The 17,157-nt window shown below is 28.8% G+C and overlaps 3 protein-coding genes across 6 annotated transcripts; all 3 read left to right on the plus strand.

Moving 5' to 3' along the window:
• The first annotated feature begins 2,042 nt into the window (after window positions 1-2,042).
• LOC114126008 (serine/threonine-protein phosphatase alpha-2 isoform) lies at window positions 2,043-8,835 on the plus strand. Of its 2 annotated transcripts, XM_050200662.1 has the most exons (8): window positions 2,043-2,415; window positions 2,538-2,669; window positions 4,521-4,751; window positions 4,811-5,025; window positions 5,095-5,208; window positions 5,268-5,411; window positions 5,768-5,838; window positions 7,824-8,835. In XM_050200662.1, exons 1-8 carry the CDS (start codon window positions 2,361-2,363, stop codon window positions 7,930-7,932), a joined length of 1,071 nt encoding a protein of 356 aa, XP_050056619.1. In that variant the 5' UTR covers window positions 2,043-2,360; the 3' UTR covers window positions 7,933-8,835. The 2 variants fall into 2 exon arrangements, with proteins under 2 accessions (XP_050056619.1, XP_027845665.1); XM_027989864.2 differs by lacking the exon at window positions 5,768-5,838 and having other exon boundaries at window positions 2,048-2,415.
• Window positions 8,836-12,129: 3,294 nt separating this feature from the next.
• Window positions 12,130-12,540, plus strand: LOC126552099 (uncharacterized; the record flags this gene model as incomplete). Its single annotated transcript, XM_050206588.1, has 1 exon — window positions 12,130-12,540. A coding segment is annotated over one exon (306 nt), but the record flags the coding sequence as incomplete, so codon positions are not given.
• Window positions 12,541-14,296: 1,756 nt separating this feature from the next.
• LOC114126017 (activating transcription factor 7-interacting protein 2-like) lies at window positions 14,297-17,157 on the plus strand. Of its 3 annotated transcripts, none has more exons than XM_050206531.1 (3): window positions 14,297-14,450; window positions 15,315-15,737; window positions 15,932-17,157. In XM_050206531.1, the coding sequence occupies exons 2-3, from the start codon at window positions 15,355-15,357 to the stop codon at window positions 16,833-16,835; spliced, it is 1,287 nt and encodes a 428-aa protein (XP_050062488.1). In that variant the 5' UTR covers window positions 14,297-14,450; window positions 15,315-15,354; the 3' UTR covers window positions 16,836-17,157. The 3 variants fall into 3 exon arrangements, with proteins under 3 accessions (XP_050062488.1, XP_050062497.1, XP_050062492.1); XM_050206540.1 differs by having other exon boundaries at window positions 14,299-14,454; XM_050206535.1 differs by lacking the exon at window positions 14,297-14,450 and adding an exon at window positions 14,461-14,709.

A 17,157-nucleotide genomic window follows, 5' to 3' on the forward strand; every position in this document is an offset into this window, starting at 1 on the left:
TAATTATTCCACAACGTATTTCGTGTTCTTCATATTATAAGTATAACATAACACAGGTACAAGTGTATTATGATATAAGTACATAAGAGATATTATAATACTAATTACTAAATAGCTACATCACAGAACAATTACAGTAACATTAAATTTTTATTATTGTCTTACAAATATAATTTAAATAAAAAAAATTATACTTATTTTTGTTTCAGATTTAAATGACTGAAAGTTGGGGTAATAGGTAGAATAAGAATTTTAGATTTATTTTGCTACACAATGAGTTTTAGATTTTAAACATCTCGTTCTTTAAAAATTCTAATAATTCATAATTTAAAAAATTTAATTTTTGTGTATTCGAGTTCGAAATCATAGAATATGACAATAGATTTTCAATTTAATTTAAGTTTGAGTTCGTAAAAATGTAATTTCGATCTATTCCTAATTAGGTATAACTGTATAAGTAACAATAATAAACTTTAATACTGTGGAACAGAAAAAAAAACTGTATATTTTCACTGGAACACTGAAAAAACTATGGTGTTCAAGTTTAACTACCTATCCAAATTTGGAAGGCTTGTTGAATAATAATTCAAATAATAATAATAATAATAATTTTGTTCTAAAAGCTTAAAAACTAAAACAACTCGTAAGTACGATATTACTTAGAAAAAAAAAGTTTTCGTACCATAAATTTATTCTCGACAAAAACAATAACCGCTTAGGCAATGTAAATAATTTATTACTAATTGCAATTGCCATACCTCCTTAGTTGTTACCACTCACCGTGCCTACCCGCCGCTCGCATCATTACGATTGCTTGACACTATTTGTGATAACAATAATATGAATAATAATTAATACAGTTTACGGTAAATAAATAATATTATTATAATTTAGACATAATATAGTCGTATTACAGTTTAATATTATTTATAAGTGCTGTCTGTCTTATAAAAATATCCTATACGTCATCAGAATTTATATTTTATTGCCAAGCAATTATTTATTGTAGTGTTTCGCCCTATGTAATGTATAAATTAACTTCTATAATTAAACTATTTATAATAATTTTATTAAAATAGGAATAGGGTTGAACCACCAGATTGTCGAACTTAGGAAAATGTATTAATTTTTTATTGCTATCAATAATCATTGAGCAGCAAGTATAAACACGGACTGTCTGAAATCATTTTAAGTAGACATAAGTTACGCATCATCCAATAAATTTAAGCTCTATGGTTTTCGGTAATTCATTAATTTCGTGATTCTCCGTCCTGATCAGTAGAACGTTTACACAATACCCACTACAATCATACAAGTCTCTCAATTTCATAGCAAATAATCCACGATACGGTCTTGTCGCGACCTCGGTGCCTAATTATGACGTACCTATAATACGCGTGCGAAACTATAACTATCAACTGATTAGATTCGTGCGTTGTATCTCAATGTATATATTTATTATTTTGTACTAAACCGTATTAATCGGCGATGTGCTAAAAAAACTAAGAACCAATTTTTCGCGGTCATTGGTAATTAAACGTAAACCTATAATATTGTAGACTTCCGGAGTAGTAACACACTACACAGATGGTTACTTGTTGCCTTATCAAAGCATTTCTAATTTCTATGGTCATCAAGCAAGCATTCATAGTTTAAAATTTAAATATTTATCAATTACCCATAAATGATAGTTACAGGTTTACAATAATGTCAATAACTATAGCCATAATAGTTATATTCTGTGGTTATAGTTTAATAGTTTAAAAAACTTACAAATTACAATACAACAATTATTGTTTAATTTTATTATTTTCTTTGGAATAGAAAATCAAAAAATTCGTTAAAAAATTAAAAGAAATAGAATCATGCAACAACACAAGACGCCGTTGTCGCTGCAGAAGTGCAGACGACAACCCCACCATAATAATTTTGTATGATTTTGAAAAACGGTCGGTATTCGGTATCCGTCGTGGAAGAATAAACATTCCCGGGTGCGGTGGGGGTAGTGAGAGGAGAAAAAATGGTTGATGACGTAACGTCCAAACTACGCCATTTCAGTCATTTCACTTTACATACTCGGGACGAGTACGACGGCGTTCCCTTTTCGTCGGTCGCGATAACGTAAACAAAATATTTTATTTTATTATTTTTATCCGGCTTCCTGCAAAACGAAACCTCGTACCATCATTTAGCAGTGTCTCTGTCATTTGCACGTATCTGCACCTCGCACGCCGGCTTAACATCACACTCGATCATCACATCTAGCATCGTGCGGCGACGGCGGCGGCTACAACTATCACCACGACCACGGACTCCGGCACGACGATAATCACGACACACACACCGCGCACGCCGAAACAATGACAGACAGTGACAAATTGAACATCGACAACATAATCTCAAGACTCTTGGAAGGTAAGCCACCGGCGGGCCATTACGCGAATGCGGCGCCGCCGTCCGAATTTGGGTACCTATTTTGGTTGGTGCCTGAGACCGACGACGATTCATTTGTAACGTTTGTTGTAACTGTTCTACAGTGCGCGGTGCGAGACCAGGCAAGAACGTTCAGCTGTCCGAAGGTGAAATTCGGGGCCTCTGCCTTAAGTCCAGGGAGATCTTTCTTTCGCAACCCATACTATTAGAACTTGAGGCACCATTGAAAATATGTGGTGAGTACCTATCTTGGATGTTGTGTTTACGTGGTTGTTAGCCATACATCATTACTAATTATTACTACATTGGTTATTGTACTGTGTGTTATTTGAATATTTTGGTCGCTTTATATGTATGTATTATGTTTTCGTATGTTATCAAATAAATAAAATACTTTGGTCGTTTCTTGTTCAAGTGTAAGTACCACAAAGTGTATAATGCTGTTTGTTATTTATTAAACTTAATTAAATTAAATTCTTAAACATTTGAAAAAACAATATTGTAGTTGTTGATTTAAAATATTACATTTTAAAATTTATCTGTTAACATTTAATCAATAGAATTGCTTATTAATCTCAGGCATTAGAAGATCAGCATTATTTTTGAAACTTTAATTTATTTAGATAATAGTGCTTTAATGTATGTTTTCTATTATTTTTATAAATATTCCTTCACTACAAGAGACCTTGATATTGAATCTTAGCTTAAAAAAATTATTTTTACTTCAATTACTTTTGAAGATTTTTATTTTTCACTATCAAGTGTCATATTTATTATTATTTCCAATTTGTATAAAGCAATATAATAAGCACTATATTTACAAATGGATAGGTACATAATTTGACTACTTGAATGAAAAAGAGGGTATTCTATGACATCACTACAACATTTAAATTTGTTAGAAATATGAGGTATCAAAAAAAAAAAAAAAAAATTAGGTAAAGATTGTATATTAAACTTAAAACATAAAAAGTTCAAAAAAGTATTTTAGATTTAAAATCTTTAAGGTAATGAATGTTGAATGAGTCTTATCAATTAACAATTAATCACTAAATCCATTATATTGGAAAATTATTAAAATGGTTTGCAAAGTATATTACTCGATTTTTCAATTTTGGTTTGTGTCTGAAACTAATATAGAAGAATATAATATAAATATTAAAAAATATATTTTCTAATAAATTAATTTGTAGGTATAAAATATTGTACCATTGTTTGATTGGATTATTTGTTTTGATAAAGTTTAAATTTGTAAAAATGTGTCGTACAACTTTTTTTTAGTTCCCAGATTGTAAATGAAAAAAAAAATCTTAAAAATTTGTTGTGCTCATTTAAGAACTTACTATTATAGATACTAAAAATATTTTTCTGAAATAGTTAAATATTTAGTATAATACTTTGCAACTTAAGATTTGTATGGTATAAATATATACCTATATTATATTTGTGTACATATAAGGGTGTTTCCTTTTCGTTAAGAATGTCGGATTTAAATTGCCCTGTAATTTTTGTTTTGTGAACTGCCTGACTTGTTATTAATTATTTAAAAGTAGGTACCATTGCAAACTTTGCTATGAGATGTGACAGTTTTATTTGTTTATTTTTTAAGTAACTAATGTGTGATTTACTATTAAATATAACACTGTTTTGAACCATTACTTGGTTGAAAAGTGATTTGTGACTGCGTTAACATGTTAGAGTTTTAGCATTTTACATTGAGCTAGTTTCCACAAATTTAGCCATTAGTCCATGAACTATTGACTCATTAGGCACCTCATTATGACATATTATCTATCAAAGATTGTGCACTGTTGTTTCAGTATAACTTACATTGTAACAATCAAATGTCTTAATTACGCGTTCTTAAATTTTAAGTTACACTATGGTCACATAAAAAAAAATTAAATTCAAAAAACTTTCATAGCATTTCATTATGGAGAATTAACCAACGATATTTTTTAACCAAAACAATTCCGCCAACACACAAACCATAAATTATCGGCAATTTAAATTAGACATTCTTTTATACATACTGTAGAAAGCTTTTAATATTCTTAATTTAAAGTGAAATGTTTTTTCTTTTCTAGGAGATATTCACGGTCAATACTATGATCTACTGCGCTTATTTGAGTATGGTAGTTTTCCTCCGGAGTCCAATTACTTATTTTTGGGTGATTATGTCGACCGTGGCAAACAGTCTCTGGAGACGATATGTCTGTTATTGGCATATAAAATAAAATACCCCGAAAATTTCTTCCTTTTACGTGGCAATCATGAATGCGCTAGTATAAACAGAATATATGGATTTTATGATGAATGTAAGTATTTAAAAATTTGTTAACCTTTTAATGTAATAATTTATTTATATTATTTATAGGTAAACGGCGGTATAATATAAAACTCTGGAAAATATTTACGGACTGTTTTAATTGTTTGCCTGTGGCTGCAATTGTTGACGAAAAGATTTTTTGTTGTCATGGTGGTCTTAGTCCAGATTTACAATCAATGGAACAAATTAGGCGAATTATGAGGCCAACAGATGTTCCTGATCAGGGACTATTGTGTGACTTGCTTTGGTCTGATCCTGATAAAGTAATAATGTTTTATTAATTTATATTATAAAAATTTTAATAATTCTTAAATGAATAATATATTTTAAAGGACACAATGGGTTGGGGAGAAAATGACAGAGGTGTTTCATTCACATTTGGTGCTGAGGTTGTGACTAAATTTTTGCATAAACATGATTTCGATCTCATATGTAGGGCTCACCAGGTTTGTAAATATTTAAATAATGTCAATACTGTTGATTAATTTTATAATTTTATTTTTAGGTTGTAGAAGATGGTTATGAATTCTTTGCTAAGCGTCAGTTGGTCACTTTATTTTCAGCACCAAATTATTGTGGAGAGTTTGACAATGCTGGAGCAATGATGTCTGTTGATGAAACTCTAATGTGCTCATTCCAGATTTTAAAGGTATAATTGCTATTAAATTGATTTCATACAATTGGAGTTAATTATAAACATTATTTTTTTACAAAAACTAATTATTTATTAGGTTAAGTAAGTATATAGATGTAATAGGATGGAATTGATTTGATTAATACATAATTCAAGAAATTGTGTTATGTACTATAGTGTTTTTGAATTTCGTTTTAGTTGAAGTCACATATGTCAATAGGTACATGAATATTATTTTTTTAATACAATCTTATTCAATTTTTATTTCCAATTTCATAAAAAACATAAATGTTTCTGTTTTTAAATAATGGAAAATTATTTGAGAGTTTATATTTAAAATAACACTTAAACTTCTTTTATTTGTTTTAAAGACTGATAGATTCAAATACTGGAGACGCATTAAATTCTATGATGCTAATGCATCTTTTCCGTTATCTAATTAGTAAGTCTGAATGGGCAATCTTTTAAACCTTTTCCTATAGTTGTTCTTATTTATTTTCTTATGACCTAATTTTTAACTGCACGAAAGATAAGAGCAGTCCCAAGTCATCTGAGTATGCCAATTCCTACCTTTTGTTATTAATTTAAATATTTAATTAACATATATCTGGCTAAAACCTGGTATTAATTAAGTTATTATTTAAACTAGCATGACTAGTGTTAATTTTTGTTTATTGGTTATGTGATTCTTGAAGTGTTAAGAAATATTTGCTTGTTAATTCAGTATTTATTATTTACATAATGTTGGAAATTGGCCAGTTTGAAAAGGAATTTGTAATTCTGTAGTATAAATAAATGTTGTGTATACTATATAAGATTACTTTCTAGTTTATTATAAAAAAATTATATCATACATGGTCTGACAGAGAAGTATTATGTTTTTATAAAGGTTGTCGCCCATTTAATTTTGAATCAATTAAAAAATGTATTGTTTTTATTTAAAACTAGTGGTTTTCCATTTGTAATACACGTTTATTTTTGATAAATAACTAGGGAAATTTCCATTTTTGTTTAGGTATTCTTGTAGATAAGTAGGAAAAATTTCTCGTTTTGTTTTCGGATAGATCTTCAAGAGTATGATATATATATAAATTACAGAAAAGAGACATGTCCATACAACTAAATTTTATAGGGGACACAAAAAAATGTCTATATAAAATTATACCTTATTCAGAATAAGAATGCCCACTTTCGTGCATGTATACTGAGTCACTGGAACAGTTCAACCCCCCTGGTGAGATCCAGGTGTACAGTACTGTGATTGGTTGTCGGTTGTCAACCACCACTGTTAACTGTCGCGTGTTTACAGATGATGGTGGCTCGGTGGCTACAAGTATAGTGCTCACTGTGGCAACAAACAACCATGAACAAAATCAGTTTTGTAAGGTCAAGTGAACATTCTTATTCTGAATAAGGTATAGGAAGGAGATAGTAATACAAAAACATCTGATGTGGATATTTTACCATGGTTTTAATGACTAATCCTATTTTTGCCCAATATATGTATCTAAATTCTAAGGTAGATGTATACAACTTCAGTGATAACTCAATTTTGTTAAAACTTGGACATATCCACTTTCTGCAATTAGTGGTTAGTTTATATGAACTTCAATTTTTAGGTAGACACTAGGTGAATGATAGGACCCAGGACCTAAGGGGTTATTCCGTCTTTTTACACATTGTAATTAGGCATTCTGGGAAATGCCGTCTTAATAACCCATTGTATACAGGGAGCATCTAGTAATATGAAATGAACGGTTAGTTTATATTATAAAAAGACACTTCTAAAGGGGAAGGGGTATAGAATAAACCCTTAGTCCCCCCCTTGGATCCTCACCTAATTGTATAGTATGTATGGAATTTAAAATGGCATGTATCCATTGATAAGTAGGTATTAATTATTTTGAAAACAGTGTAACTGTCAAGCACTTATAACAGTCATTTCAAAAACATTCAGCTGGACCCCCTGTATTTAATTTAAATTGCGAATAATTCAAAATAGGTCTTTTTTTAATTCTAAATAAATTAACTTATATTATTTTATTCATTAGTATAAGTCTTTTAAATAAAGGTATAATCTTATTAGTTAAACTTAAAGTATGATAATTCCCTCGGGTTACTTATAAAAAGAGTCAACCTTTAAATTAAGTGATAATAACCAAAGCTGCTGCGTTTGTATTTTTAAGGTAAACGATCTTGGGATCTTGACACAGTTATGATAAATTAAATTATTCTACCAACTGTTTAGCTTGTTAACTCTAAACTAAATTATTCTTTTGAAATTTTTTGTATAGTATTAAGTAGTAACTTTAACATGCATAAAAATATATGATTTAACAACCAATTTTTTATATTTTGTTTATAATTGCGTGTTTAGCTATTACCATAATAATCCTATTGATCTTCTAAACCAAATATTTTTTCCAGCCGGCCGACAAACGAAAATACATGTATGGAGGATTATCGTCAGGCAGACCAGTTACACCACCCAGAGGATCTGGTAAACAAGGAAAAAATAAAAAATAACCCATCTTGATGCAATATATATTTCTATATCTAGGTATGCAACAACAAAGTATAATTTTAAAAATTAAATGTTATATAATATGAAAACAAATGAAATTTTTTTTTATATAGAAAAAAATTATACCGAGTAACTAGTTTAAATAATTATGTATTTATATCATTAAGTACTTTTGAACTCCATAACGTTAACGTAAAATCTCAAGATCATTTTTATTAACTTCTAATTTGAAGTATTTTTAATAATTTAATATTATTATTGATGTATTGTATTTGCACTTATTTTATTTTTCATACTCGGTCTTTTTTCCTTTCTTTTTTTGTTTTTAGTGTAAGTCTTAAATTATATTTTATTTTTGCTAACTTAGTTTTGTCCATATATTTAAAACTGCATACGATTACTACAAAGTAAGGAGTCACAATTTATTCAGAATAGTTGCTCTAAATAAATTGTTACATTATAATGAAATCAACTATATTTGTTATTTTATCGGATTTTAGCTCATAAATTTTATTGTAACTATGATGTATTTATAAAACTATTGTTTTATACAAATTTCAAAAATCAAAATCCCAAAGTTAAGTACAACATTAAAATTAATAATTATTGTTATTTATTGTTTTGTGTATTTAGATTACACTTTCGTTGTAAAACTATTATAACATATTGTACATTTTTAGTAGAAATGCGTAAATCAGAACATAACAAATATGAAAGTGTTGAATACGATCCCAATTGGTATTAAAACAAATCACATGCAATGTAAATATCGATATATTAAATTAAAAATTATACTGTACATGTATGTTATGCATTAAATATGCAGATACATTAAAAGTAGTAAAATGTAATTTATTTAATGAACGTCTTGTATTACTTTTTTTGGCAATAAACAAATACTTTGCCTATATAATACTTACTGTAATTTGTTGATAGTAGATGTATTATTTTATTATATATCAAATGGAAAATTATTATGTTTTTGTTTGCTGCTCTTGTAAATAAAACAAAAAGTGGCGAGTTGAATGATAAAAGATTAAACTATATATTTGTTACCAGTTGGAATAATTATACCTATATGGCTATGTATAAAAAAATAATATTAGTGTAATAAATAATATTTTAGTTTCCAAATATATTAGCATGATAGATTGTAAACTTGACCTAACTTAACCCTGGTCTATTAATGGTATACAACACTAACAGTGCCGTGCGGTCAGGACAATCTAGGTATGCGGTGCATGCTTGGCCAAAAATGAAAAAATAAAATGTTAAATATTTATTGTATTAAAATGTACCTGTATGTATTTAAATATTGTTGAGGCGCCACCCTTACACCGGGTACTCTGGTAACCCTTTACATCGATTATGCATTAAAAATTAAATGATCCCTATGATAATAATTTTTAATTTACATAATATTTTATACTATACCTATCTTAAATCTAGATCTCCCATGGTGAATTCTACCGTTACATTTACGTTACAATTTGTATTTTAAATAGAATTTATAAGCTAGGATTTTATACACATAGTTCAAGTTATTAAATTAATTGTTTTTAGTTTGTATTTATTGTTTGTAATTTTATTCGATATGTGTACTGTATAGAAGAATATAAAAGATTAGGAATCCTTTATCATCTTTGTCGAAGATTCGTATTGGAAGGAACACTTATTGGGATTTGGGTCATTTGGTCTAAAAGATAATCTGTTCACAACATATATATATGCCAAACTCCATGACCAATCGCAAAAACTAAACACTTAATACATCAATAGTCAATAATTGAATAATTATTCTGAACCGATGGTTTCTTAAACATGATTAAGTGGCCCGTTTTGGTCGGTGGTCCATTAAGTTAATCAATTTTGTTATGTAACCCATCAATATAACGTAAAATACATATATTTCAACCATCATGTATAACATATAATTTTACTTTAATAAAATGTGTAAGAGCACAGCCTGCTGCTGAATATAATTTTTCGGTGATAAGAATTAAAAACACGTTCGTTTTAAACAATTAGACTTGCCAAGTCTAATATAAAAATAAAGACTGCGGTCATGACGTAGAGTTACTCTATGAGTCATGACCATGAATTTAAGAGAAATGAGAATACTCTAACACAGTGATGCCCAACCTTTTTTTCTTCGGCGGGCCACTTGGATAAACAAGTGGGCTACCAAATATTTAAGTATAAATATTCTTAATCTTAATCTAATGATATAATTTTGTTATACCTTATACATACTACATAATACTATAGTAGTGTACTGTACAATATATAAATACATTTTGGACTTGTTTTTATATATTTTTTTGACTTATAAAAAAAATTACAGATTGAGGTACATGTTGTATAATTTATATTATACATATTAGGTATAGTTTGATTTCCGCGGAAGTATTGTGAAAACAGTTCTCGCTGCATCGTCGATTTTAAACCGAAAAAAAAAAGGTATAGTTAGATCTATACACTCTTTGTGTACGAGTGATGTCGATATTAAATCGTAAAATTTATAAATGAAAAATTTTCGACAAAAAAATCGCAAAAATAAAAGATAAAAATTGGATTTTTAAACATTTGTAACGGGCCACTTTTTTTTTCTTAACTTCGCGGGCTCTAGTGTGCATAGATAATAATTATTATCTATGCTAGTGTGGCACCACTGCAGCTCTTATATGTGTGATCCGTTGATAATGTAATCACACATTTTATCAAAATGTAGGGTTATGTTTTCTTTATTTTTTTTTCTTTTGAACGTTTAATCAGTTGTTTATATTTATTTTTATATTACTAATTACCACGGTCTTAGAAGATATCTTCTAAGACCGTGCTAATTACTATTAATACTATTGCTTCTGCATATTGCCTATCGTGTTTTAGAACAGTTAAAAATCAAAATCCGTAGTATTAAGTACGTAACAGGTTACAAGTGTATTCACTGTTGATAGTTGATACTTCTATCAATATTACATACATTTTTGGACGTTAGGGTGGGAACACACGGGCTTTATCTTACCGCGCGGTGAAGTCATGTGCACGCGACTATTTTCGAAATATCGATAGATTATGGCGCGACACTCGTGCTATATTCATTTTAATGTATTTTAACAAAACGCGCTGTAAAATTACAGCGCGGTGTAAATGCCGTGTGTTAAAAAAACACCCATGACGTGTTCCTAGCCTTACCTACCCGGTACCACCCGGCGGCGTTGAAATTTATTCTTTTTAGTACATGATTTTATAAGTTATAATTAACTATCAGCGACCAGCGATGATAATTTATTATTATGTGTTGGTTGGAATCACCATTGACCAATAGACGACAATAGTAACCTATCTGTATTGCTTATTCTACGCAGCATATTATTAAGTAATCGGAGTCAATTTTTTTTTTATTTTAAGAATAAAGCTCAGTGTTGGTCGTTGGATTTTGGTTTGAATATCAAATGATGACTCCGTTGAGTCCGTTGAACTTACTACTTACTAGGTAGGGCGACTACTATAAGCCTGTAAACTATTCCAGGCATTTATTTTCCCACCTGATTTCTTGGTTTTTTATTATTATTTGTCGAAGATGTTTTTCCTGTTTTCTTCCGAATATAATGGCTTCGGTCTTGTCTATGTTTAATCTGAGTCTCTATTTGTCTATCCAGGTCGTGGTCTGGTCCATTTGTCTTTGTAGTTGACATATTGCGTAGTTTCTGTTTTGGTGGGCCGTATGGAACATGGTGTCATCTGCAAAAATGGATGTTTGTATTCTATCGAGAAGTGGAAGATCATTTACATAGTGGATGTAGAGTAGGGGTGAAAGGCAGGAACCCTGCGGTACTCCTGCTTGTATTTGTCTTGTCGTTGATTGTTGGTCGATTACTCGTACTTGGAACGAGAGGTCTGATAGGAATGATTTGATTAGGTAGTTTTATTATATTTATTGGAAGTTCAGTATTAGTTCAAAACACAAAAAAAAAAGCACCAGTATTTCTACACGAAACGGATTCGCATATGCGGTTCTTATTGGTCGGCGCGTGAACGATAACCGGAGAGTGGGAGAAATTCGATAGCGCATTTCGATTGGCCGAGCGTGCACCGAAAAACGCTTAAATACAACGGCGTTCGTTCTTCGGACAACAGTCACCGTTCAGTGTTGTAAGCAGCAACTCTTCCAGACCACAAATAGAAAACTACATAAAATCATAATGACTGGACGCGGAAGAGAGGAAAGGTCTTGGAAAAGGAGGTGCCAAACGTCATCGTAAAGTGTTGCGTGATAACATTCAGGGAATCACCAAGCCCGCCATCCGTCGGTTAGCTCGTCGTGGAGGTGTGAAATGTATCTCCGGTTTGATTTACGAAGAAACTCGTAGAGTTTTAAAAGTATTTCTGGAGAACGTGATCCGTGATGCAGTCACTACACCGAACCACGCTGAGAGGAAGACCGTCACCGCTATGGATGTCGTCTATGCCCTGAAACGTCAAGGACGTACCTTGTACAGTTTCGGAGGTTAAATACTTACAAGCTTACACACATTATCAATTATTAAAAAGGCCCTTTATAGGGCCAACAATTCGGTCATTTCTTTTTTTGACTTATTGAATATTTCACGATACAACAATAAAGTAATCAAACGTATTATTTCTTTGCTAAAATATTTTTATTCATTTACTCGTCATACATATATGACCTATATTAATCTTATGTAGTTTTGGTATATAATTAAATTTTAATATTAATATAAGTAAATAATATATATGTTTTCTTCTCATTGCTTATATTATTATATAATACAATAACATGTAAAAAATTGTGTAGCTAAATAATACATTTATACAATAATACATATATTATGATTATATAAAACAAAACTTAACAAAAATTACTAGTTATACTACTAATATGATAAATAATAAAGTAATCCTATACGTTTGTTATGAGTCTTTCTATATTTGGTTCTTATAATAGCCAAACTGTCAAAGTGTAATTTTTTTTTTTGAATCTTAAAAGAGTTGCTGTGTTTAGTTTCTAATGGTAGTATATTGTACATTTTTGGATCAATGTACGGTATATATCGTATAAGTATATGGATTGTGTTAATTTTTTGTGCATAGGTAGTTGGTTCTTTGATATTCGTTACCGGTTTATACATAGAGTAACGTCAGATCATTAGAAGGGCATAACAATAACACAACAATTTCAGTGAGCATACAAAAAATTAGTTATTCCAATAAATGATATTCAAAGTTTTAATTCTGGTAATTGAATCTCATTGGAAGATATTGACATTTTGCATTATTCAAGTGCTGATCCTATTAAAACCATTAATAGTTCTTCATCAAATCCTAATTCAGATATAATTATATCTGAGGAAAACATAAATCATGTTAATGAACTTATTAATGATCATGATTATTTGATAAGTACACGAAATCAATTTACCGTTAGTAATTTTTCAAATGAAATAATTATTTATATTGCAGGCTTTGTTGTTCACAAATTAACATCTACTTTTCATTGTGATATATGTTTGAAATCTTTATGTAGTGTTGACAAAGATTCGTTTTTGAATTCTTTAATAACCTTAAAGAATAGAGGTGGTAACTAAGGAGGACTTACATATCCAAGTGAGAATGTAATACTAATCTGTTTACATACTGAAAATACTTAGAAGTGAAAACTACCAAAATATAGCAATGTTCTTAAAGTACAAACCCTAGTTCTTTAAGTTCTTCATCATTTTTTGTTGAACCAGACATTGTTTAAATCAATAAAATCACATAGTGCAGATGCCACGAGTCCTTTATCAGACCATGTTACTTTACTAACAAAGTCAATTTCTTTCACGTATAAACCAAAACGAGTAACTATCTTTGAAGACATGGTACAATTAACTAATCTTATTCAGAGGTCAATAGAAAATAACATGAATGTATTACATTTGTAATTTTTAAATATTAATATATTATACCTTTTTTTGGCAAATATACTATTGTTTTATTTTGTAAATTTTTATGATTTATTAATTATTGTGTACCTAGTTACTTATTGTCAAGATTAAATAATTTTTGTAAAAATTATCATGCCTATTGTAATATTATTCTACATTTATTCTATTATTATTTATTATAAATTTAAATATTTTTTTGATTTTTTCTTTTGTAATATAAATAAATTCAAGGTATTAAACATTGTGCACAATATTTTTACCCATTTTAAGTGGTAGCACTAGTCCAAGTCGTCGATCCTCACCTTAACGGCTTAACGTCAATCCAGTATCGTCGGATCTATGTTACTCTATGGACCGCTGGTGTGGTACCACTGCTCTACCATGTGGTCCATTGATAATGTAATTACACATTTTATCATTATGTGATGTTATTTTTTTGTTTTTTTTTTTTTGAATGTTTATTCAGTTTATTGTTTATATTTATTTTTATGATACTATACTAACTACTATTATTTATTAATACTATTATTTCTGCTTATTACCTATAGTGTTTCAGAACGGTCAAAAATCAAAATCCAAGTAGGTAACAGCCAATATGTGTGTTCACTGTTGATAGTTGATACTTCAATTCAATAGTTCATAGTTTCATACACCTTTAGATCTTACTCTAACCACCCGGCGGCGTTGAAATTTATTGTTTCTGTGGTTATTTAAGTACATGATTTTATATATAATAATTAACCAGCAGCGATGATAATTTATTATTTTGTGTTGGTTGAAATTACTTGTAGACAATAGGAACCTATCTGTTTTGTTTATTCTACGCAGCATTTTATTGGTCAGTATTTAATTATTTTTTATTTGAAGAAATTAAATTTGTATTCTCGAAGTTTTTGTCATACCCTTTCAAAAAACGAGCTTTCATAAAGTTAACCCAGATTTATTTGTACATATATTATACATTTTTTTTTCATTTAAAATACAAATTCCACTTTTCATTAAATTATAATAATTTCAGCTTACTTCTGACCCTATGTAAATGAGTAATGACTATTGTTATGTGTTAATATATCATTTAAGTATATTTAGGTATATGATAATGTGTGCTCACCAATTCTTTTAATTTAGTGTATAACAGTGAATTAATTTTATTTATAAGATATTTCTAAGAGCTAAGTCTCTAAATTTTTTACACAAGTATACCTATATATTTTAAATTATAAAAAATGTACATTTATTTGTAGTAATCCTATATATATATACTGTTTTCTTAGATACTTTTCTATGGATTGGTTTACATTTCATAACAGTAATGTAAAATAAATGAAAATTTCATATTATGTTAACATTATATATTATTAACTGTTGTACAGCATAGTAACTACCTATTCATTTACTATATTTTTATTTTATGAATAATTAAAATTTTTTTATAATTTGTAGTAACAAAAACCATCATAAAAAAATCACGCTGTATAAAATCATGAATGAAAACAAAATGAATAATGATAAGGCTGAAGAAATTAATGACCAAAACCAAGACCCTCAAATATCTATTAAAGTAGACAATGAAGTAATTCAACTTCCACGATCAAAGTTTGATGAAATATTAGATAGAGAAATCACTAAATATATCTTGAACAATGAGGCTGCTGACGAAAATATTATTGACCCAAAAGAGTTGGTAAATGTTGAGGTTTGGAAAAAAAAATTTGAAAAGTTGAGTATTGAGGCAACAGTTTTTCATAAGGTTGTAAAACGATTGGAAAAAGATTTAAAAAGAAATAAGTTTGCTCAACCAAAAAGATGTACATATTTAACATTTGGTCAAAATGTTAACGTTTACAATCAATTGGAAAGACAAATGTAAGACAAATTTAAAATAATATATTTTTAAATAATTGTATGGTTCAAGCCATTTTTAAAATTATAAACATAAAATTAGCTTGGATTTGTTAATTACTTCTATCATACTAAAACAAATAATTTAAGATAAACACGAATTAACATACAATATCATGAGTATTAAATAGTAATATTATTATTTAACTTTTGTTTAGAGACACTGTCCGTGGGAATACTATAAAGGATCATGAAATATTTACAATATCTTCAGATAGTGAAGATCAGTCAATCATTATCACTGATACATCAATAACCAAACCAACAACAATGACAAAAATTGATAATACTAATTTGAGTAATTCAGAATCGGATAATAGTTCCAAAAAGTTGAATATAAAATATAAGCCATGTCCGAAATCCAAAAAAAAAAATTCTAAACGTAACTTAAAAGTAAAACTTAATGGTACCAATAAAGTAATGCCATTAAATACTGAATTAGACCAAAAAAACTTAACTACTGTAAAATGCTTATCTACAATCAGGTGTAAACGAAAACCTGGGCCAAAATCAAAAACAATGTTTGTTGATGATATGATTTCTTCCTATTCTTACAGTAAGGAACCTGATGAAAAAAAAATGTGTTTAAATAAAGGTATTAATGACGAAAAATCAAAAACAACAAATTTGTCAAATTGTAATTCATCAAAAAAAGAAGTTACTAAAAACCCTAATATTCGCCCTAAGTTTTCAAGTTCAAAGTATCCACCACCGTATCCTTTAGTACCGCCACATAATACACAACCATCATGGAAAAACTTGCCACCAACACCTAATATGTCAATTAAAGTTTCCGGAAATAAAGTAACATTATCATGGAATTTGAATTTGTCTTTGCCAACTGCAGAAATCAAGATGTATGAACTGTTTGTATGTCAAGAAACAGATGCACGTCCAGACGTGTCAATGTGGAAAAAGAAGGGTAATATAGAAGCAAAAACGTTGCCTATGGCTTGTGAACTAGAAATGTTTGAGTTAGGCTATATTTATTATTTTATTCTGAGAGCGGTGGATGTTCACAATAGATGTGCCCCTTTTGCTTTACAACAAATTAAGATCTAGATTAACAATTTTACTAAGTATGTTAAATATTAAACCATTTATTATAACTAAGTTATTAGCCAATTGGTTAAGTATTGTGTAATAATATTTTTGAAATGTATAATTAAATAACCTAACCTTGTTTTAGTAATTTAATGTCGAGGATATATTTTTATATTTATGAAATATTAAATATAAACCTTTTAAATTTGTTCCACTGTAAACCATTGCCTATTGATATCTATTATTTTTACCTGCATATTTAAAACAAGGAATAATTTGATTTTTGTAATTATATTTCATTCAATACTATGTACAAATAAAGTATTTGCTTACCTATTAA

This window comes from Aphis gossypii, chromosome 1 (genome assembly GCF_020184175.1).
Source record: "Aphis gossypii isolate Hap1 chromosome 1, ASM2018417v2, whole genome shotgun sequence".
In the NCBI taxonomy this organism is placed as follows: Eukaryota; Metazoa; Arthropoda; class Insecta; order Hemiptera; family Aphididae; genus Aphis; species Aphis gossypii.

Coding starts and splice junctions, on each gene's coding strand:
- LOC114126008 (XM_050200662.1), top strand. CDS start 2,361: ATGACAGACAGTGACAAATTGAACATCGACAACATAATCTCAAGACTC. Junction 5,209..5,267: donor TCATATGTAGGGCTCACCAG/GTTTGTAAATAT, acceptor TTTTATTTTTAG/GTTGTAGAAGATGGTTATGA. Junction 5,839..7,823: donor TCTTTTCCGTTATCTAATTA/GTAAGTCTGAAT, acceptor TATTTTTTCCAG/CCGGCCGACAAACGAAAATA.
- LOC114126017 (XM_050206531.1), top strand. CDS start 15,355: ATGAATGAAAACAAAATGAATAATGATAAGGCTGAAGAAATTAATGAC. Junction 15,738..15,931: donor AATCAATTGGAAAGACAAAT/GTAAGACAAATT, acceptor ACTTTTGTTTAG/AGACACTGTCCGTGGGAATA.